The sequence below is a fragment of the Anas platyrhynchos genome, chromosome 4 (genome assembly GCF_047663525.1).
Source record: "Anas platyrhynchos isolate ZD024472 breed Pekin duck chromosome 4, IASCAAS_PekinDuck_T2T, whole genome shotgun sequence".
NCBI lineage: Eukaryota > Metazoa > Chordata > Aves > Anseriformes > Anatidae > Anas > Anas platyrhynchos.
This window is the reverse complement of record NC_092590.1, coordinates 34,905,634-34,927,861: the sequence shown is the minus strand read 5'-3', so window position 1 is coordinate 34,927,861 and position 22,228 is coordinate 34,905,634. Positions and strand designations below refer to the sequence as shown.

Here is a 22,228-nt window from a genome sequence, read left to right as displayed (position 1 = left end):
TATTTACAAATTTAAAATCTGGCAACCTAAGTGGCACGGAGGTGCCTTTCGGAGAAGCTCAGAAAGAGGTAGGGTAGCTGAGAGATAGAGATGAAGCTGAAGCTGAGAGACAAGGTGCTGCGCTAAGAAAAGATGATAATGTGGCAGGGGGATAACTGCTGTATTCCAGTAAGAGTGCAGCAAGGTATGAGTGATGTTCATATTTCCTTGGTGGAGTTCCTGTACGGGGTAGGAAGTCTGTCTGTAAATGGAGCAGAGTTCACTGAAGCCAAGCCCTTTATGCCTGCTCAGCTTGCAGTTCTACGTATTGTGCTTTTCACTTTGTCATCTAAAGCCTTGGTCTTGCTAAAGCTCTCTGAAATGCAGAGTGCTGCTTCCACTGAAGTCAGTGGGATGGATCACCAGAGCAAAGTGGTGAGACTGCAAAAGCCCTTGCAGCACCGGCAGGGAGCAGGCGGGCCCATGGCGTATGGAGAGGCAGCTGCTGCCAGCATGGTGCGTATGCAAAGCAGCTTCTGGAGCTAAAACCTGACAACTGAATTCACTGCAGGCCCTGCAGACCGCTGCCATACATCTTACATCCTGGATCACACGCTGACATCCATACCCCAGAGCAGTTGCGCGTGTGCTTGAGCCTTGCTGGCCAAAAGGAATTAAACGAGTCTTCAAAGTTCTTCTTGTGCTCCGGTGTTTTACTGGGCACGGGTGAGCCACTGGGCTGGTGCCGGTGTCTGGGAGGCACACGGTCTTTGTGCTGTCCAGCTGCAGGGAGGTGAATTTCTGTCTCAAAAAATAGCTTTGAGACAGAACCAATTGAGTCAAATGCTCTCAACACTTGCTTTTGCATTTCAGCTATATTCAAAAGAGAGCACATTCCAACTTGGTGCTTGCTCGGTTCTGCACCTCTGAGCAGACTGCCCCAAAGCTCCCAAATTTTCAAAGAGTTACATGGGGATTTATCCAGCCAAATCCCATTATAATCAATGGGAGCCGGGTGAATAATTACACTGTGGTTCTTTGTAAGTGACAGGGAAGGTTGCCGGTTGTTGCTGATTATGGTGCTGGCTTTTTGTAGATATAGATACACGTGTCTCTTGGGAACCGAACTTAGACCACCAGGTTACTTCACGTATCGGTGTAGTTTCCATGTTTACTGTGCGTATCACTTCAAAGAACCGAGGGCGATGACTTCTGGTCTACTGTGTTAGCGGTCCGTCTCCTCTCCATCTCCTGTTGTTTCCTTTCACAATCCGAGTAACAAAAAATGGTGGTGTAAATAGAGCTCCAACAAAGAGGTCTGTTGAGCCTGTAATGCTCCCCTGAAAGGAGGCTGTCTAGGGGATGAATGGGGCAGCCTCAGCCAAGCAGTAGCGGGGAAATAGATGACTTGGCATTGGACAGTAGCAGCCAGCAGGGTGCATATGCCTAGTGTAGGGACAAATAATGGTTAAGCTAGTCAGTTGAAGGACTAAATGAGAGTACATTGTCTAACCCTGTAACCGTAACTAAATTGTAACCTGAAAAGAGTTTATAAACATCTGGCTGCTGGCCCATCTCTAAAGCTTAATAGCTAAATCTGAGGTGCAGATTTTTTTTTTTTTTTTTAAGGCTGCAATTTAAATTATTACTTGGAAGCATTACAGTCTTAAGCAGATTAATTGCGTTTCAGAGTTAGAGTGTATTAAATTGTGGTTTGAGCACCTCTGCTGACTTTTCCTGTTAAATTAGTTTTCCTAAGATCAACATTTATGACTGACACTATTTCCATTTGGAAACAGACACTCATTTGGAAACTCGTTTTGGTTTCACAGCATCTTGCTGCTGATCTGATAGATCTGTTCATTATTTCACACAGAATTCTAGTTCAGTGATATTCCTTAACTTCACTAATTATTATATTCATGTCTTTATTCAGATGCTCACCTGTTTAAGCTCAAATGGACTGACACATCTGTACATTTTGATTTCTCACAAATTTAGCTGTGGAAGCACGCATCTGCCTGCTTGCTCGTATTTTATTTTAATCTTGTAGTTCAGTGACAATGAAAAGGATATATCAGATTAATAAGCATGTGACCTCCTCTGCGGACTAGCTTTTCAATCTTTTTATAGCTCCCATTATTAATAGGACAGCATCTATGTACTCCGCATTTGTTTTGCAAATACTTACAATAGTTGGAATCATTTTCTAATTACTTAAACAATGCACTGTAGCAGCACCAATTGAAATTCCTGTAGGCTACAGGCTTGCTAATTGTTTCCTTTAGTAAACCTAATTTATAGGGCTGTGCAAATAGTTGCGGGGTTTAAAGTATTTTGGCAGCTGAACTGAAAAAAATTGTTATGGACTGAATGGAAACTTCATTTCTTTAGAATTGTCAGCACATCACCGAGGATTGGTTTGGGGTTATAGAAACATTTTTTAACACCTGGCAAACTGTTTCATTTGGTTTTCAGGTACGTTTAATAAAAGCAAAGGATTAGATCATAAACATGAGAGGGAAGTAGTCCCAGCTCTCCTGTTTTATCCACTAGTTGAGTGACTAAGGCAATTTACCTGGGATGTTAATAACTTAAATTTAAGACTCTGAAGCACTTCAAGATTTTAGTTAGTTTCACCTAACACTCACGTGAAGGCCTTACCACTGGAAAGGAAGTGTGCTGGAACAGAGCTCTGTTTCTTTCATAGGATGCCTAGATTAAAAAATATCCCCAACAGATCAACCAAGCAAAATCAGAACACATGGATCAAGTTTCTTATGCTGAATTTCCCCTGATTATGAGTCTGACATGGGGCCGTGGCACATGTCTACAGGGTCGAGAGAGGCTGAGGTGGTCTCTAACCCCCTACTTCACGCTCTCTCACTGCTGGGTGAGTTGAGTAACCTAGTCATTAGGCCATAGGCTTATTCTTTCTCTATCTGATTTCTTCTATAATTTCATACAATTTGGAAAAGCTTCAGTAGCAAAGGTCAAGAATAAAACACCCAGCATACTCCCCATTAAAGTGTGTAGCTGGCAATTCCTCTGGTTATTGGTTGAGCTCTTGATTTAAACTGGGACGCAGAGCACAAAAGGGAGGAGAGGACAGGTCTAAACCCAGTCCTCCCACAGCCTGGACAACTGTCTGCCATCTTATCCCCCGTATCTCTTTGAGCATGTATGAGTATAGGTAATGCCAGCGATTATTGTGCAAATCTGCTACCAAAATGGGAATTTTTAATTTCAGAAATGTCAACCCACAGCCTTGGATGTGGAAAGAAATTCGTGACATGAATTTCTCGAATTTATTTGTGTCATCCAAACCAATAAACGATTTCATGAAAAGAAGTTCAGCAAGCTGTGCTTGGTTAAAGGAACTTTTCATAGTGTGAAGAATGACCAAGACAGACCTTGGGTTTTCAATTTACCTGAAACCCCTATCAATGCTATAACTCTTATAACTTTTTTTTTTTTTCCAAGAGATTCTTGCTCTGGGAAATCTCTGAGCAATATTGTACATTTGGGGAAACTTGTTCAGAAATAGAAAGTAGTCTTTTACAAGTTATTTTATTTTATTTTATTTAGAATTTTTACTGGCTCTGGAGTAAAAGCAGCTGCTAACAAGGTCTCATTTTTAACTTTTTTCTGAAGACTATGCATTTTTTATAGCCCCCAGGTTTTCCTCCTGCATTTTAGTAATCTCAGCCAATAACTTCTAGTTTTCCCCCTCTATTTTTTCCAGGACCAGATAGGACTGATGTAAAGACATATCTGCTGTCTTTGTTGTAGTACTCAGAATGCTTTGAGAGGCAAGTAGGATAAAAGAAGAGGACACTTTGCATACGCTTAGGTCTGCACCTGACAAACTTTTTGGTCATTCAGGTTCTCAAGCTCAAGTCCAGCAAATCTGACTCTTCCCAAAGGTATTTTCTTCTCCCCCATCTGCAACCTCCCTGTTAGCTGTAATGTTTATACTATAACACAGAGAATGAACATGAAACATCAAACTAATGATTCCATTCTGGGGTTAAGGTGGCAGCAGATGACTTAAGGACTGTGCAAGCCCCTGCCTCAAACTGGGGGTTCAGCGTGACCTGTTGTATCCCTATCTCTAAAGATAAACGTGAAGAACCAGCCCTCCTCTGCAGTCCCAGAGATCTGCACTCTTATCTCTAGTCGTTGCTCACCAACACTTTTATCTGTCAAAACCCTCTCCGCTGCCCTAGCAACAAGCATCCAGGCTCTTTTCCAGCTGACATAAGCTTCCTGCCACCTCCTGATGACAAGTGCTTCCAACATTTCCAGCTGTCAGACTTTCAGCATCTGCTCCACATGTCACCAGGCTGACTTTGCCGAACCTCAGGCAGCGCTGCTCTCAGACATTGCCTGATGCTATATGGTGACAGTGACCGCATCCTGACCACAGCCTCTTGTCTACCTCTGTGTGCTGAAGCAGTGACAGTCAGGGTTGCTCTTTTTTCTTCCCCATAGCTTCTTTTGTTTTATTTATGTACAGGTACATGTTTTATTCAGACATAGTCAGCTATTGCATCAACACTGTTTTAGAACAGTGGCTTCAGTAGTGATCTATTCAAAATGTTTCTCTTCTCATTGGATTTTGAGCAGGAGTGCCTCTTGTAATTTGTTAATGTTCTTAATTTGTGTATAACATGACATTTGGAAATTAAATACTGTTCCTCTTGAAGAGTCAGACTCTTCAATAGTCAATACTGGACTCACCCTACTTCTATTAAAACATGTAGGATTTTACCGCTGATTTCCAGCTCTAGGCCATCATTTCACACTTCATAAAGTCTACCTAGAAAGTGTGTTGGTACCAAATTCCCTGGCAAATCTTGTTCTCTTTCTTTTTTTCTTTGTTCTTTAAGCTTTGTTTCTGCACTGTCCTTTCAGTCGTGTGTCAGAAATGGAATACATCAGCCAGCTGAGAATCTCCCATTGAAGTAGATTATGCCATTATGGTATTCACCAACACCTTCTTCTTATCTCTTTTTCGAGTGCTGCTGTATGTAAAGTTTTCCACAAGCTCTCCTAGATCCTTTTTCTCCTTGAGAGGATCAAAGATAGAATGAGTGTGGGAGACAGGCAAGCAGGAGGAGCCCAGTTTGCAAATGCAGCAGGCCTGGGCCTCAGCGCTCAGCCTTATCAAGATTACCATAAAGCCAAAAGGTGTATTCTTCATGTCCAAGATACAAGCATGCTGAGCCCTGCCCACAGATAGTCTGATAGTAAAATGGCATCAGAAGGCCTCCTGTTGAGTCCAGCTGTTAGGATGCTCTTGGTGCGACCTACCCGCATCTCATGGTACAACCATGGGACTGCGTGGTGGCAGCTGCTGGACTGGCCACTCACCATATTTAGTTGCATTTATTCAGGGCTGACTTGGGGTTGGGTAAAAGAGCTGAGCTGATGCACAATCTGCATTGTGTGATCGCTGCATCTGCCCTGAGGAAGGTAGATGGAGCACATTTCTCATGTGTTAGTTTTGGAATTCTGATCTTATGAATATCTGAAGCCTGCTTCCGTGGAGCAGCCAGGGCATCCTATTTCAGCTCTCCCAGGGTGTCATACATTCTAGTGAAATGATGGAGCAGAAGGATTGAGGTAATTTTAACCTTCCACACTTGTGGATCAGATTATGATACTTCTATATGCTCACATCTCCAACAGTCTAGATCCTGTTTCCAAAAACCCTGGTTGACATATACACTAAACTCTTTGGGGACATATGTGATGTAGCCAAGTTTTTAAATATATGTGTATATGTCTAGCAGTGGATAAACATCTGTAAACACCTAATGGCGTTTTACATAACATTTCTTATACTGCTTCCAGCAAAATTGATTTTTGGTCCTTTCATTGTCTAACTTACTTTAAAATCAAACCTAGGAATACTTTGGAAATGGAGCTTATGCTTCAGTTTTGTAAACTCTATTTCAAAAATCCCCATTGTGCTAAAAAGCACAGTGAACACCACTGCGATGATTGCAGTGTCACAGATCACAGAATGTGAGGGTATTGAAAATCTTTCTCTATTGAAGAGTCCAGCACCTGAAGGAAACAAAGAGGCTGTGTGAGGCTATAAGATTCTCTCCAAAATCATTTGCTTCTCTTGTTCAAAGCAAATTAATACCGCTGCCACCCCCTTCTTAAATTACAGTGTGTTTTCTTCTCTTGCTGATTTTTTTGGTTGCTCTAGTTCCTGAAACTCTGCCTCTCAAAAGTCTTTTGCTTTACCTATTACAATTAAGCTATTGTTTTGCTTAGTAAAGTGGCCTAACTTAATTCAGGTTTATGCCTCAGAGTAAACTGAAATGATTAATAGCTCAGTGTGTGCCTAATGATGTGAGCTCTACAGCCACTAAAGCACCTGTCTCAGTGTGTAACCAGCCAGGGTTCACTATTGTGCATGGCTGGAGATTCACATAACAAAAAAAGGCAATTAGACAGCGCTAGGGATTTGAAGCAAGCTAACAATGCAGGGAAACTGTCAGGGACGGATTAGTTATCTCTTGCCTAATAAAAGCAGGTATCAATGGAAAACTCTAAATTGTCCTTCCACAGTGGCTCCATATGGAAAGTTTAATGTCTAATGAAGACTGCCAGGGGTTAACCTCTGGAAACAAAGACCTGGAAAGTTGAAAGCGTTTGTGCTTAAATGAGCATTTCTGCTACCTTTTCAGATCTTTCCCAAGAGTTGTTGCAAGTTTTGGTTGTGACTCTAATGGAACCCTAAAAAATGTGTCCAAACAGAAAATACGCTATGGTTTTAGCATCACCTTTGTGGATTGAAAATTATTCCAAAATGATGATCTGAATCATTTAGGTTTTGAAAGAGCTGCATTGATATCATTGTCCTATCATGGTTTTTTAATAAGCACATGTGCTCTTCCTTGAGTCTGGTCTGCAAGACACAGAGCACGCCTCCTAACCTGTGCTGGTCTTTCTTACGGGACAGCTTTTCTGTGCGTGCGGTAATCGAAGTTTGCTCCATCAGCTGCGTTGCTGTGCAGCTTTCCGTGTAGGTTGGTTATTTTGATCGGCCGTGAGAACGATGGGCTGGCTGGCTGATTGCTGAGGTGTTCCTCCTGGCTGGGTGACAGCCTTGCTGGCTGACCTCCGCCAACCACCTCTTACTCGGGGGGGAGGAGAGCTGCTAATATTTTCCAAGGCATCTAGGTGATTTAGGAGCCCACAGCTCACCCTGAAGGGGGTTGATGCATTTGGAAAATGTTACCCTATTAAACTTACCCCGGAGGGATACAGCGTGGTCTAATTTATGTTTGTGAGGCAGCTTGAGGTCTTGGATTCCTATGATGTGAATGTCTTGCACTCTTCTCTTCATCCGGAGGCAAACAAGATCCATTCCTGTGGTTGTTTCATCAGACAGTCAGGCAGTACTGAATCTACATTTGCTGATAAGAAGGCAACTCGTAGATAAATCATAGAGGCATATCTCTGAAGCCTAGAAATGAGAGCTTCTGGCTCCAAAACCAAAAGCCTGGGCTGCCCAACCTGAAGGAGGCCGCCTACTGCTCTGGTAGCAATCAATCCATCGCTCTTCTCTGGTGTTGCCAGCAGTGGACACGTCGCAGGGATTAACAGGGCTGGTAGTGTGGTGAGGGTGGCAGCAGAAGGAGCAACCAAAGGGCTGCCCTGCCACTTTTAAGGAGGTATCTCCTGATCTAGCAGGCACTGGAGGATGATGTGGTGGGGTCATGGTGGCTCTGCTCTTGGCCGGTGCCTTGTACGACCACAGAGAGGTAGCGAGACATCAGGAAGAGGGCTGGGATAGGTGCATCATGGTCCCGGTGGGACAACAAGAGTTATAACAGCAGGGCTGAGGTGTGGGAGACCTGGCTGTGCAAGGGAAGGTGTACTTTATCTGTATGTTCTTTATGCAGTCTATACTCTTTAAAAACCTGTTGCAGAATAAGGCTAGTGGCTGTGCCTGCGGTGAGTGGTACGTGTCTGTGGCGGTCCTTGTGGCATCTAACCGCCCTCCTGTCCTCGCAGAGAATCATTAATTAAATGTAAATGTCTCTTGCTGGATTTCCCACGTGGGTCTTCTCATGGCTTAAGCTGGTCATTAGGATTTTTGTGGCTTGCGCATAGTTATGCCGCATGAGTCCTTTAATAAAACGTACTGGGGGAGAAAGTGTCTGCATGAGAGGGGGTGAGAGAGAGAGGCTGAGTGGCTTCTCTGTGGGTATCTGAAGTGAACGAGAACTGGGGGAGAAAGGAAAGGATTAAGAAGTAATTAAAGGATAGAGAGGATGATAAATAAGGAAGAAAGGGAAAGACTGCAAGCAACATTGCTCATGGGTTTTAAATTTGGATTTAGGCAGTCATTTTCTTATACACTTGGGGGGAAGGAAGAAGTTGGAGGGAGCCTTGAATACTATTATGACTTCAAATTATGATCTTAGTGCAGCCTTGATTATATACCATTCTGATTGCTGTGGTCTAGTGATTAGAGCGTAAAACTTGGAATCAAAAAATACACTTCTTTTCATGACTGCGAAGGACTTGCTGGGTGGTTTTGAGTGAGTTGCTTCACCTCGGTGTGCCTCATTTTCCTGATCTGCAAAATTGGGATATTAATGCCTATTTTTGTGAAGGCAGTCTGAGAAACTTAAATGGAAACTTCTGTATAAATGTCAAGTATCATTATTATTGTTCTTAAACTAATTCATTGTAGTCAACTGCTTTTATAGTTTTTATGAAAGCAAATACAATGGAGCTACATAATTGGCTGCCTAACAATGTTTTTTTAATTAGAGGAAGACAAAAAGTGTCTGAAAAATGCAACAGTGTGTTGCCTGTTTTCATCAATTGCAAACAAATTTCTGCTGAACCATACTGAACCATAGCATACCAGGTAATGAAGCAACTCCAAAATAAGTGCCAAGCTCTGATCAGAAGTAACAGGTCCAGATAATTTTTTGTTTTGTGTTTTGTTCACTCTTTGCCTGACACAAAGATTTTCAGTTATTGTTGGGTGAATATGAGTAAGGGGAAAAATATGAAAAATGTCTGTTTGTTTCTTTACCAGTAGATGTGAGATGAAGCTTCCTCAGGCTGTGACTTTGAATTTCTGATTTTCGGTTGAATAGTTTGCAGTGTCTGGTTTGTACAACTTTGGAAATGGATTGTATAACACCACCCCTGATACTCCCTCTCCTTGGCAGGGGGAGTGTTACCCGTCTTTTACCACGATGCTGTTAGAACAGCGTAATGCAACTTAACTGGGAAAACGTGACTCCATTACTCCTGACATTTGCCTAAATCCTGCTTATCTGAAAGGTAATCCCACCACTGCCAGTTCACCCTGGGGGCGGATAGTCCCAGTGAGTCAGTCCAGGGCCTCCGTGGAAGGCTTTATCAGCTGGGGTATGCTGCATGGCAGAATGCTCCTAATCCTGGACACTGATTGTGCTTGCGAAATTGAACGTTCGCTGGTCTAGCGTATTCTTGTTCTCCTGAATTTGTCCTGACAGGAACAGGATTTTGCTGGTGTAGCGGTGTTTATTTTGTGGTGTAGGAAAGGGAATGTTTTTCTAAGATGGAGCGATGTTGGTCATAGATAATGTCTTTTCATACATCCAAGCCATTTGGCAAAATTCTGTTATGTAGACTTGGCCTCAGTATGACCCCAGAGTGAGTAACTTGTGACCTGTCTGTCCTCATCAGCGTCAGTACTGCTGCCTTCTAGGACAGCCCAATTAAGATAATTTTATGGTTGCTGCAGGAGGACTTAGTGCAGGGCAGGCTGAGTGGAGCAGTCCTGGTTGTTCGTTTTTGGTCCCCAAAGTGTGCGTTGCAACTGCTGCCTCTTCAAAGTGCTTTCCTCTACCAGGCAGCACAATCTTATTTTCTGCAGGCTCGTCCTCAGACAGCTCCCCTTTCTCTGTGAGCTTGTTCCCTCTGAAATACCCAGGACCCATTCAGTGACAGATATTATGTGCCAAGTGAGGTGGGTAGAGCTATGTGACATCTGGATGACGATGAACATGGTACTGATATTAAAATTGTTACTCCCTAGTGTGAAAAGATTCAAATCTGTTTCCCAAGAGGCCAGGTCCATTCAGAAGAAAAGTTGTAAAGACATTTCAGCAACACATTGGCCTTTAAATAGAGATAGTGTTTCACAAAAGAATGAAGAACCACTTTGGAATGGGGCTTTTTATTATTATTATTGTTGTTACTTTATTTCTGAGGACATTTGTCAGGGCTGATCTTGTCTTGCTTGTTCACAGAGCCCTACCATTGTTTGTGTTGGGTGTAGTGACTGTATGAAGACATTGTAAAAGGGAAAATGAGACTTTTTTTCTAAAACAGATTTAACATGGTGTATCTTTAGATTTTGTCTTCTTGTTCTAAAAAGTGAAAAACAAAACAAAAAAAAACAACAACACACCAAATATATGAAATTAGTATGACATTTTACTTTTAAAAAATCTAGGGTTGGATTTGCATTCAGTCTTTAGTTAGCATAAGACATTGTTCTTGGAAATACCGAGCTTCTCATTCTCTCGGTGAGGGTAAAAGGAATTTTACATGTGTGACAGCACTGGGAAGCAAGACTTTTCCAGGGTAAATACAATAATGTTCTAGCACATAATGCTCTTCCACAGACAACATGCTGAAAGACATTGCTCTGGTTACGCTATTAGGTAGTGCAAATGATGTTTTATTTTCTAAGAATAGTGAGTGTACATACACACAAAACATGCCTTGTTCCTACCATTTAAATTATTGTGAATTGTTAGTAGCAAATGAGATTTTTCACTCTACTCCTGAACTCCTCAATATGACTATTTCAAGTGTAAGGAACAGATAAATGGATTTGATTTGTAAGCAACTGGTCTCATTGTCATTCCTCTTCAGCAAAGAGCAGGGTCTTCTGAGAAGATGGGATGAAACTGCAGGCAGTCAAACAAAGAAACCACAGAAAACTCTTAGTGTTGAAGAGCTCAACAGAAATATATTAAGATGAGGTAACTGAACCTCAAGTCCCATGTCTCAGGGGTTGGTCTTCAGGGAAATGAGGTCCAATTTTATTTATTTATTTATTTATTTTTGATTGCAGCACTAGATGTTTCACCGTGCTTCTCTGTTGGTGATTTGGGGTGGAAGGGCAAATAGTGCTTTGCCATGACAAAGCCCAGTTGGTCAGCTTTCTCCCAAAATATATTGAAGTGAACTCATTCCAAAACAGACCAAGACAATGGGTAAACTATGATGTAAAGTTTATATACAAGAATATAACATTTATCTGGAATATTTACAAGGTTAATTAAAGCAATATTTTACAACTCTTTCAGGTTAACCACTAGGTATATTACAGTTAGGCTACAGATGGTTTAATTTGCAAAATAATAAGAAAAAAAGTTGCATTCAGATGAACCAGCTCCAGAACCTGTTCATTTTTTTTTTTACCTCTGAGAGAAGGGCTCAGACTTGTGGAAAATAAAACATGAGAATGATTAATATACTCTTATTGATGCCTATGTATCACATGCAAGAGTCGTAACATGACCTTTATAGTGTTAATATAGATGGCAAGCCATTTCACCTCAGTGAAAGAGTCATACCCCCTGTGACACGCCAGTTGCACACATGGCTGTCTTCTCTGCGTCTCCTACTTCTGCACAACAGATATGCATGTATACAGAGAAGCAGCAATATAAACGAACCAGCATTACCAAAATGAAGAGGGAAAACCTCAGACCAAAGTCACATTTGCAACCATTAAAAAAAAAAAAAGCGTTAAGTGAGATACTTTAATACTTCCCAAAAATAGTCATGATATTATTATTTTTTTTTTTATTATTACACTTTAACCTATGTACAGAAACAGAGGGCTCCCTCCCCTCTCGGAGAATGGTCGCTGCATCTCCTGCCCAGGGCATCTCGAGGCTCAGAGGAGCCGAAGCAAGAAGGTGCGGGAGGCCCGGAGAGCTCGGGACAGAGGAGGCTGCTGGAGGCGGCCAGAGCCGAAGCCACTAACACTGCAGTTTGCGGATGCTGCGGGAGAACCGCTTAAAAGCCCGCTGCCCTTTCTGCCACCGCTTCAGCGAGGTGATCACCAGTTCCCCAGCTTGCTTTTGCCCCATCACCAAGTAGGGGACGTTGATGTCGTTCATCTCGTCGCAGGTACACTGGAGGCCACCTTTGAGCCAGAGCACGATCTTCCTCAGATCCCTTTCCGTCAGCCCATTCAGCTTGTAGATGGTCTTGCTCTTTGTTTCGGGGGTGATCTTGGTATCCCCATTGATGTAGGCAATCTCCTTCACTTTTATCTTCAAGGCTAATGGAGTGAGGGGAGGGGGGAGTGGGATGAGGGAGAGAGGGAGAGAGATTGAGAGTTTTTTTCCCATTAGTGCACATAAAGAGGACCTGGGGAGGGAGGTGCTCTATTGCTAATTAAACTGTCAGGGCTGACAGAAGAGGCAGCAGGTGGCTCCATTTCTAAAGCCACAAAGGGCATGCAAGTCATTTCAGTTTGAATCAACCTTAGGACTGAGGGGTTTTTGGGCTTCTTTTCTCCTCTTCCCCCTCCCCCTCTTTTTCCTTCCTTTCTAAATTAATATTTTCTCCAGCTTTTCTCCTGTTTGCAAACAGAGAGAGGGCAGCTTTGTTACGTTGAGCAGCACTCTGTTTTTTTTTTTTTTTTTTTTTGCTGGGACGGGACCGTCTTCCTGAAACCCTAGAATATGAAGGGGAGGTGGGGAGGCGAGTACCTAAACCTAATCTGAAACCTGATCTCTGCTGTGGCTGAAAACTTCTAAACTTAATTTATTAGGTTGGAGAGGATTTTAGGCAAACCTGCAAGGAAATGATATTTCACATGCATTGTTTTTTTGAAAGAATAGATCCAGCGGAGGGCAAATTGGTCCAACAGCTGCATTCGATTTGGTGAAATAACTAGGAGGGGGATACAAGGTTCTTTAAGAATCTGTGGGGCATGTTTAGCTTTAGGAGGATTTATCTGAGTGCAATTTGCCAGGTCAAAGCTATTGGTTGTTTTAGCAATTATGTCCCACAAGCAGGGTTCCAGTTTTTTTTTTTTTTTTTTTTAATATTTAAGAAAATCTTTTTTATATTGCAGATATTTATAGTACAAGTCTGTCTCCAGGTATAAACACTGACCTCTTATAAAAGGATTCCCCTCCCTATTCCCCTTTTCTCTTGAAATGCTAATGTGTGGATAATGTGCTGTTCAGTTGTCTGCGTTGATGGGGCTTTCTTGTCCTCTTCTAACCCCAGATCTTCACATTAAGTTTATATCCCCAATTGTCTGTGCATTACCTTCTCTGTCAAATGATATATAGAGCTTCATTCTTAATCTGTGGATAAACTTTCTTTCTCGCTACACGGTGAGATTGGTCATGCAGCTCTTTCTCATGTGTCTAAGGGAAGCTTTGCTGTACCTCTCCCCAGGCAATAGTCTAGATGAAAGATTCCTTTTTTTCATTTCACTTTCTATTCGTCTTGCCTGCAACATCCACATAAAAGAGCACTGCTTCGAAGCAGCGCACAGAAAAGGACTCTGACGGGGCCACTTTTTATTTGGAGACGCAATTTTGCGTTTCATGACCGGAACGGTCGGACGCAACGGGACGGACGGGTCCATCTGCAGACGAGACAAAGCCCTGCCTTTATTCAGGCACTTCTCTCTGATTCAGCCGGGAGTTTTACCTGCTCCTAATCCCTCAACTTTTAACCGAGGGGCTCTGCTTCCACTTACCAAAGTCATTTTTGCAGAGGTTTTCCACGATGTCGTTATCGTCCTCGTTTTTGTTCTTGCAGGCGTCGCAGACCTTGGGTGCTGGAAACGCAAGGGACAGTGCTCGTCAGGCTCGGGGAGAAAGGAACAGCAGGTGGCGTCGGGGACCCTTGGGGGAAACCTTGGCGGTTTTTCCATCCCTCGATGGACGGACAGGCAGACAGGCTGCGCGCCTTCTCCCACCCTGCGCTGCCTTTCCACTTGGCCGCCCCTCACCTCGGCAAGCCGCTGGAGGGGGGCGCACGGGCTGCTTTTGGGGTCACACCTAACCCTAAACTTCTGTTGTTGTTTAAATGGGGAAAGACCCCAGCAGGGCGCTTGAAGCGCCGATCTTTGCGGGAAGAGGACGCCCCCGTTACCGGCTTGGGGAGCTCGAGTGCTGGTTTGGGGCCAGGCTGGGGGCTGCGGAGCGGTGCCAGCCTCAGCCCCACAGCCCCAGCTCGGGGGCTGGGGGCTCGGGCACCGCGGCGGGGCTCGGCGGGGCTCCCCCGGACCCCCGAGCGTGGGGCAGCGCGGGGAGGGCAGCAGGGGGCTCTTACCTTCCCTGGTGACCGGCAGGATGTGGTCGCTGCTGGCCAGCGGGATGCAGAGGTCGTTGTCCTTGGGGAAGCGGCTGCAGTCCAGCATGTCGGGCCAGGGGAAGCCGAAGGCGGACATGACCGGGGCGCAGCTCTCCTTCACCTCCTCGCAGAGCGAGTGGCACGGCTGGATGATCTCGTCCAGGTCGTCGATGCAGACGGGGGCGAAGAGGGAGCAGAGGAACTTCCTGGTGTCGGGGTGGCACTGCTTCTGCACCAGCGGGATCCAGGTGGAGGCCTGCTCCAGCACCTCCTGCACCGTTTCGTGCCCCAGCAGGTTGGGCAGCCGCATGCTCTGGTACTCGATGCCCCGGCACAGCAGCATCGGGGCGGGGATGGGCTTGCAGTTGGAGCGCTTGTAGGAGAAGTCGGGCTCCCCGAAGGGGAAGAGCCCGGCGGCCGAGCCCAGGCAGTGGGAGGCCAGCAGGAGCAGGGCGCAGAGGCGGCGCTGCATCGCGGGGCGCTGCCGGGGCTGCTCGGGGTGCCGGGGTGGCGAGGGGTCGGGGTGCCCGGGTATCGGGGTGCCGAGCGGGCCCCGGCCGGGGCTGCTGCCTGGCAGACGGGGACGGAGGCTCTGAGCGAGATGCGGGGGCAAACGGGAGTTTGCTGGATTTTTTGTATGCAAATGGCAGGGGGAGCGGGGGCTGGGAGGAGCCTGGTGACAGCCATCCAGAAAGGATTGGTCACTACTTTCTTGCTCTGCTTTTGCTCAGGGGGATTGTCTTTTGGCAGGAAATCCTTGCGAGAAACGGTGCCGGGCGCGCACGGGGAAAGGGGGGAGAGAGCCCCGCGAACAAAGAGCCACCAAAGCCCTCGGAGCCCCTCGGCCGGGCAGGGGGGCTGCTTTCGGGTGCCGGGTGCTTGGAGGTGAGCTTTGCAGTTAACCAGCCTGCCCTGCAGCCGCAGGACACTCCTCTGCCCCCCGGCCCGCCGTGCCCACACTTGGTCCCTTCTCCTCCGGCGGTGATGCCGCCGGGGCCGCTTCCCCAAACCTGGGGCCGAGCCAGCAGCTCCCCGAGCCCCAAGGGGTGCTCGCAGGGCGGGCAGAGGCTGCGGGATGCCCGCTCTCTCGGCACCCCCCCGCCGTGGCAGCGCCCCTCTCCGCAAGCTGAACCGAGCCCCGGCTCCCCCCTGCAAGGAGCGGAGGGGTGCTGCTGGCAGAGCCGGGCAATCCCCGGCGAGCTGCAGCCCCTGGGTGGCCTCCACCACAAAAGGAGGTTTCCCCTGAGTGTGTGTCCAAGGGCTTTTGACATCCCATCACCTGGCACGTTCTTCTGGGGCCAAGAGCGTGGGACTGGCCCCGCGCCCGCAGGCACGTCCCTGCCCCTTCGCTCCTGTCTTCACCTAGAAACTCCCTCCAAGAGTTATGTTGGTGTTGATTTGCCTAAAAGGGAGAAACAACAGGCTAGGCGCTGGGATCACAACACAGCTCCAGCGCAGTTTGGGTATTTCTGGGATTTTTAGTAAAATTATTTATGGGATTATTATTGAAGAGAGTAGGCCTGTGTAGTATCATTTTGTGGTAAGCCACATTCATTAATCAGCTACTGAATAGATCTTCTTATAGAGATGTTTTATGGGAAGCCAGCCTTCCTGCTGTGACTTCTGTAAATTGCACAATCCCTGTACATCCAGTGTCCAGCCTGGTTTGGTCACTGCTGGCAGCACAGGAAAGGGATGGGACCCACGGCATCCCCAGGGGAGGCAAGGGGCAGCTGTGCTGAGTGGCCACAGCATTGCCCCAGGCTGGCTGTTGGCACACGCCAAGGCCAGTGCACGCTGTTTCGGGGAATATTTCAGCATGCTTTCCTGCAGGGCGTGCTTACGGGTGTGATCTCCCTGCAGGCCAGCCTCTCTGTTACTTGAAGTTGTTCCAAACCTGGAAAATAAATACCCTGAGTATCTAACATCCCTTGTGGAAGTGCTTCAAAGTAGTCCGTTTCCTACAGCTCCACATATTTTTGCCATTTATTGTCTGCATTCAGTTTGTTCCTTTAAACAACATACCTGTAACTCTCAGCCTCAGTTGGCTTCCATGGCACTGAGCCCTACAGATGACTTAGGGTGCCCAATTTAAGCCCATTTTGCCAAGTCCTGAGTGCTGCCAGAGCTTGTATCTGTTGCCACTTGCAGCAGATGTCACCTCCAGCTTAGGAGATGGTCCCCAAACTCTTCTTCAGTGAAAGGAGACCTACCAGCACATTTACTTTTACCCTGAGTCGGGTCTCTGTAAATGGACTTTTTTTTTTTTTTTTTTCTCCTCTCCTCTCTCACCCTCTCACCTTTTTTTCACTGCTTCTGTCATATTCTGGCATCCTTGACAGCTCATCAACTGGAGCTCAGCATGATCAGAAGACAGCTTCAGCCCTGCACACAGCTTTGCACAGACCCAGCTGGCTGTGCAGTGTGCAAGCAAGAGCCTAAGATCTGAAGAAACTGTTTAGGCTACAATAATAATAACAACTGTTTTCTATGCTGGAGGATGAGACATTTCTGACAGAAATCTGCTCACTTTATTTTCACCAGAAATGTTTGCTTGCTTGTTTGTTTTCCCTCCACAGGAAGTAAAGAGGAAAAAACACATTGCTTTTCCTGGATTAAGCTTTGATTTGAGATAAGGCTTTACGAGACCTTGCTATTTCCATTTTTAATCACCCTTGGCGAACTCATTGGCTATAAATCTGAAACGACCTGAGATCGTGTAAACACCACCAGCCCAAGCCTGCAGACCCAAGCCATCATTATTGCCCTCGCAGGGGAAAGCACGGGAGCAGGAGGCTGGGCTCTCCCCGCCCGAGAAACAGCCACAGCTTGATGCTTAATTGGGAAGGAACACAAGCAGCTGCTCCACCCCAGGTGCCGCACCTCGGGGTGGGATGAGGTTCCCCTGGGACCCCCGCCCAGTGCCTGCTGAGCCCAGTTCTGCCCTGTCCCTGCCAGCAGGAGCAGGTAAGGGCATGGTGTGGTCCTGGCATCCTCCTGGGTGAAGCCCTGCAGCCCCCTGGCTTGACCCAGGAGTGGGGAACAGGGGCCAGCAAAAGAGGCATCGCTCCTGAAGCACAGCGGTATGGTAAAGCTGCCTTTTTATTGTTTTAAGTGTAAGCTTTTAAGCTCCTGCAAGTTCATCAGGTGGCATAGGTGGTTAAGCTGTGTTAAACCCTGAAAGCAGTGTAAGTGTTTAAGCCACCTTAGCTGCTTAAAGGAATGTAAGCCTTTAATCCTGAAGTGTTTAAATCACCTTAAATCTTGGGAGTGAGCTGAGAGAATAAGCTGCCCAGAAAAAGGAGATCAGGGGCCCCTGAAACTAGGTAGGGATGCTGAAGTGAGCCCTAGTGAGCTGGCTGTTGTCTCCTGAGATCCCACAGGACAGGATAGAGGATGGGACTGGTGGAGGCTGCGTGTAATGACTGGGTAGCCTGGGGCCAGCAGAAGGTTTCCCCCAGCCCCCTCAAAAAATCCGTAAAAATTATCTGATGGGCAATGGTGAAAATGAATCAGGTCTTTGGTGCTCGTGAGGTGTCACTGCTGCCTAAGGAGCGTGCATGGTCTGTGCTATCTACATTGAAGCCATGGTGCTGCTTTCTTTTCGTCTGAAGCCTTGGTGTGAGCTCAGATCTGCTACACCTCTTCTGGCCTGTCCTGGAAGCTGAGCAGTTGGCAGGGGGAGATGCATTGGTGCTTGCCTGCGTGGTAAAGAATGGCCAAGAAAGACTTGATTCAACACAGGCAGTAGTAAATACTATCAGTTTGTTAATCTGTCCTTTGCATATTTTTCTGAATCTGCTGCCTTACCTGGCTGCATATGGTATGTGGGGGCCTTTGTATCTCTGGGTGCCCTATAGTTTGGCTTCCCACCAAGATGGGAGAGCAGGGTGGATGTGCATCCACAGAGGGCAGCCAAGCCCTCACTAGCAAGAAGCACCTGTGTTTGCCAAGCACCTGGGTGCTGCCTTCCCCTCCAAGGGGTGTCTGGAGCCACCATGAGCCACTGCAGCTTGCTGCTGGGGTAGCCCATTCAGGCACCTTGGCGAGATCCTGACCTCAGGGGCTCTGCAAGCACAAGGCTGGGGCTAGAGCAATTACTCTTTGGTTAGCAGTGTTGTAGAGGAGTGGAAAAACTGTGGCTTTTTAGCTTGTTCTCATCAACCCATGGAAGGGCAGTGGTGAGGACAAAACTGGCTTTCACTCCATGATGAAAAGAAATCTGATGAAAATGTCTGCTTACCTTTAAAAATGGTCTCTAGTGTCCCGCTATCAGATTATTATTATTACTTGAATCTCACAATTGTGTTGGGGATGGGCAGGGAAATAGGATTGAACAGGTTTTGATGGGAGGCAGGTCGGCAGCAGATCCCTGCTGCCTGTTTAGGTGGCTGATAAGGTGGGATTTAACATTTTCCAGATTCAGGACTGGGCAGCGGCCTTGTTTTCTTGTACTGCAACATTTCAAAGCTCCGTTGTCAAAACCTGCTTGTGTTGTAGATACATCTTCCCCTTCACACCCTGTTCTGAGAGGAACCTTTAAAAAATAAAAATAATAATCTAGCTTGTTTTGCTTCCCGTGTGCAGTGCTCCCTGAAGAGGCAGCAGCCAATGCTTGGTGTAAGTGAGCAGCTTGCCCGCAGGGTGCTGGGCGTGTGCCCAAGGGGCACAGGTTGCTGTGCAGAGGGTTGCAGGGGGAAATAATATTTTGGAATATGAAAGAAGAACCTCGTGGTGGCGCTTGTGCACACCACGTAGTTTTTTCTTTGCCCGGTGACACCAGGCATCGATCTTCAGCACGCCGTGTTTCTGCCCGCCGCTCCTCTCCAGCACCGCCGTGCTCGGGGACTGAAACTCTAGACCGCGTTTAATCAGGGTTTGATGTCACGAAGGGTAAGGATCAGGCTGAGGCTGATTGCTTTCAAATGGAAACAAAACCAAGTCACGGCAAGTTTCCTAGCGTTTCTATCTTTATTTTAGTGGTCATTCCCTCAATAGTTTCCTCGCGTTTATCTTAAAATCTTTGGGCAAGTTTTTCCAATTTGGAATGTTTTCCATAGGAACATTAAAAAAACAAAGGATTTGAATAATATTTGATAATGTTGCATGCTACTTTCTTCATCTTATATTAAATGGTAAATAAAGATACTTGGATGCTGTACTACACACACACGTATATAAATCTAGGTTTATTTGTATGCTAGTGCTGTAGCAAGTTATGATCCTTCAGATTTATCTGACATACATCTATATCTGGCTACAGTTTTTGTCATGGTGAGCATTTTTGCTCATGCAGAAGGTCTGTTTGTGATTACCGTTCCCTTTATTATCTACCTAATCTAAGTGCTGGATGACAATTAAAGATAGCGGAGACCATGCCCTAGAGGACAACAGTTGCGTGGTACCTGGTGTTCCTAGCGTATTACATTTAAAAAGCTATAATGTAATATCTTTCCTTTCATCCTCCCGTTGTTTTTCCACCCCCGTCCTCCTGCAGCCTGGCAGTAGCTAGCACCTTTGGCAGAGAGTGGGGCCCCGCTGCGTGAGCCATACAGAGAGAGAGACAGAGTGTGTGCCAAAGGGCTTGGGCTCCAGGTAGGGGGTGGGTGCTGCAGGGGGGAAGAAGCATCATTGATTCCCCATGGGAAGGGTGTCGCAGGGCAGGAATACTGCCCCTATTGTCCGCAGCAGGGTTTTGCTGTCGTTGCAAGTCAAGAGGGATCTAGCTCCAAATTGTACTCCCCAAATCAGGACTTAGGCAGCCTTCAGTCATCTGCACCCTAGGTCGAGCAGCTCCCCACTAGGCAGGTGTTTCTCTCCATCCCCTGCTCGGGGAGCACCCACGTGTGCTGGTGTGCGGGCATTTTAACACCAGACTCATCTCCAAACTCAGTGGTGTGTGCCAGGTGCAAGTTGACTTTTGCTGATCTCTGCCTGCCCCATGGACACATACCGAGCACTGGCATTAGTCTGTGTGCTGGGGGCTCTCATAGTGCTGCAGGAGCATGGGGGAGAAAGCCATCACTATGCCAGAGAAAGCAGCTACAAATGAGTTTTGGAGTGAGGCAGGCATAGAAACTCATTTTCAGAACCAGTCCCATTTAGGGAAATGGTCAGGTTTGCAGTTAGTTTAATGGCCTCAAGGTTTGGGCATGTATTGGTTGTCCAGAGAAATAATTTTTAAATAATAACTTGCAATAAAACATTCTTAAACGAGTAAAATCAAGAGAGGCTGTTGCCCAAAGGTGTGCTGTTTAAGAATATTATTAAACCCAATTTAAAATAAAGCAATTAGATCAGTTGGACACCATGATGAAAACAACAAATTAGTCTGTGTTGAATTGTAGTTAAATTATGAGGCGATTTAAATCATCAATCCAGTAGGCACATACATTGGTTATTAAAGTATATTTGCAGACTATAAAGTTGGTGTTTCCATATATTAAAAAAAATTAAAAAAAAATCCAAGTGTTCGAGGCCAGTTCTGGAGAAGCTGACACAGGACCTGTTTGGGTGAAATGGCTCAAGATATCAGTAGTTTTCAGGAACTTCAGAAGTGATTGAAAACTCAACAATAGTCACTTGGCAGGTAGTCACCAGCAAGGAATACATTCAGACTTTTGGTCATCATCTCCGATTTCTTCTTTCCTCTACTATTCTCCTTGCAAAGTACAAATCTACTTTCACCTTTCTGAACTTAATAAAGAAAAGTAAACCTGAAGAAGCTTGTAGGAGAAGCCATCTGAAATGCATTTTAAACACACTCTTCCCCTTTTCTTTCTCAGTACATGCAGAGTACAGGTAACTTAGGTAGAAGTAAGTTTTAGAACCACCTGGTACATTCATTTATTATTATTTACATGTATTTATTAAATATATTTTACCTATTATTTTGTTTCTGTTGTGCTTATTTTCAATACTCTCAGCTCTAAGTTACCCATGTGATTGTTCTATATCTCATCTTTCCTCTGCCCAAATGCAGACTTACAGCCAGTAGAGTGCTGAGCCCTGATGACTGCCCAAATAGTTCATAAGCTAAAACACAAACCACAGTGCCTGGGACCATGGCTTGGCTTTTCTGCCTGCAGAAGAGACCGCTGTCCCACCCCAAAGCTTGTCCTGGCCTTGCAGAGATAGAAATCCTGCTCCTGGCCAAAGGGGCACATCTGCATGAGGTAGTGGGGCTGTTCACACGCAGCAATTGTGCAGCAAGGGTGGTATGAGGTAGATGTTGGGGGAAAAAGTAAAACCTTCCAAGCACTGTGCTTCCTTTCACTAAAACTAATGAGAGAATGCCCCAGGAGAGTGTTGTGCCTCTATCAGGGAGATATGGGAGAGGCTGTGTGCCCACCCTTTGCTATTCTGCAAACTGTTCCCAGCTGAGGGTTGCTTACTCATTTGGAGGTGCTGGGCTGCTCAGTGTAAGTTTTCTTTGATGATCTGTGTGTTTCCTAAGTGCTTCTCATAAACAAACATGGTGCAAGTGTTGTGCTTTTCTCTGACCTCATTACCTTAATTTCCTTCTTGAGAAATTGCAGTATGCTAGAACAGCAGCTTTGCTAGACAGAAATCTCACTTGCCAGTTTTTTTTTTTTTTTTCAAACCTTTATTCAGATATTCATGTTTTTATGTGATGTAAAAATGCTGCAGGCTGAAATTTGACAGTGAATTAAAGCTAGCCAGAGGATCTGACCTTGGGATTCAAGTTGATTCTTGGTTTTCCGGTCTGGTTGAAACCGTGCTAGTTTTGAGGGAAACTGTGACTTGCAGCCCATGTGCCCAAAAAGTGTGTAGCTGGTTTGATTGAATGCCCCCAGGGAAAACTAAGTTTTGTGTTTGGGGAAAAAAGTGAGAATGTAATTCTCTGGTTTAC

General features: G+C 45.7%; 1 protein-coding gene and 1 long non-coding RNA gene across 11 annotated transcripts in view; one reads left to right on the top strand and one right to left on the bottom strand.

Annotated features, from left to right (window-relative positions):
* Window positions 1-22,228, top strand: part of LOC106017547 (uncharacterized) — a 122,521-nt gene that overhangs the window by 10,390 nt on the left and 89,903 nt on the right. For 7 of the 10 annotated variants that reach the window (XR_011809060.1, XR_011809059.1, XR_005265281.2 and 4 more), the window contains exon 1: window positions 15,125-17,438. The exons of 1 other annotated variant lie outside the window; for it this stretch is intronic. This is a non-coding gene — a long non-coding RNA (uncharacterized lncRNA). Of the gene's footprint in view, window positions 1-15,117; window positions 17,439-22,228 lie in introns of those variants that run through there. 2 more of the 10 variants (XR_011809061.1, XR_011809054.1) reach the window with 2 other exon arrangements.
* SFRP2 (secreted frizzled related protein 2) lies at window positions 10,432-14,976 on the bottom strand. The gene is made up of 3 exons (XM_005020961.6): window positions 14,335-14,976; window positions 13,757-13,837; window positions 10,432-12,316 (listed from the first exon to the last, which is right to left on the bottom strand). Exons 1-3 carry the CDS (start codon window positions 14,825-14,827, stop codon window positions 12,012-12,014), a joined length of 879 nt encoding a protein of 292 aa, XP_005021018.3. The 5' UTR covers window positions 14,828-14,976; the 3' UTR covers window positions 10,432-12,011.

Bases quoted from the DNA above. Each gene is read 5' to 3' on its own strand.
- SFRP2 (XM_005020961.6), bottom strand. From the start codon at position 14,827: ATGCAGCGCCGCCTCTGCGCCCTGCTCCTGCTGGCCTCCCACTGCCTG. The intron at 13,838-14,334 runs GTAAGAGCCCCC...TTGCGTTTCCAG, and splicing joins CCTGCCGGTCACCAGGGAAG to CACCCAAGGTCTGCGACGCC. The intron at 12,317-13,756 runs GTAAGTGGAAGC...TCACTCCATTAG, and splicing joins CCTCTGCAAAAATGACTTTG to CCTTGAAGATAAAAGTGAAG.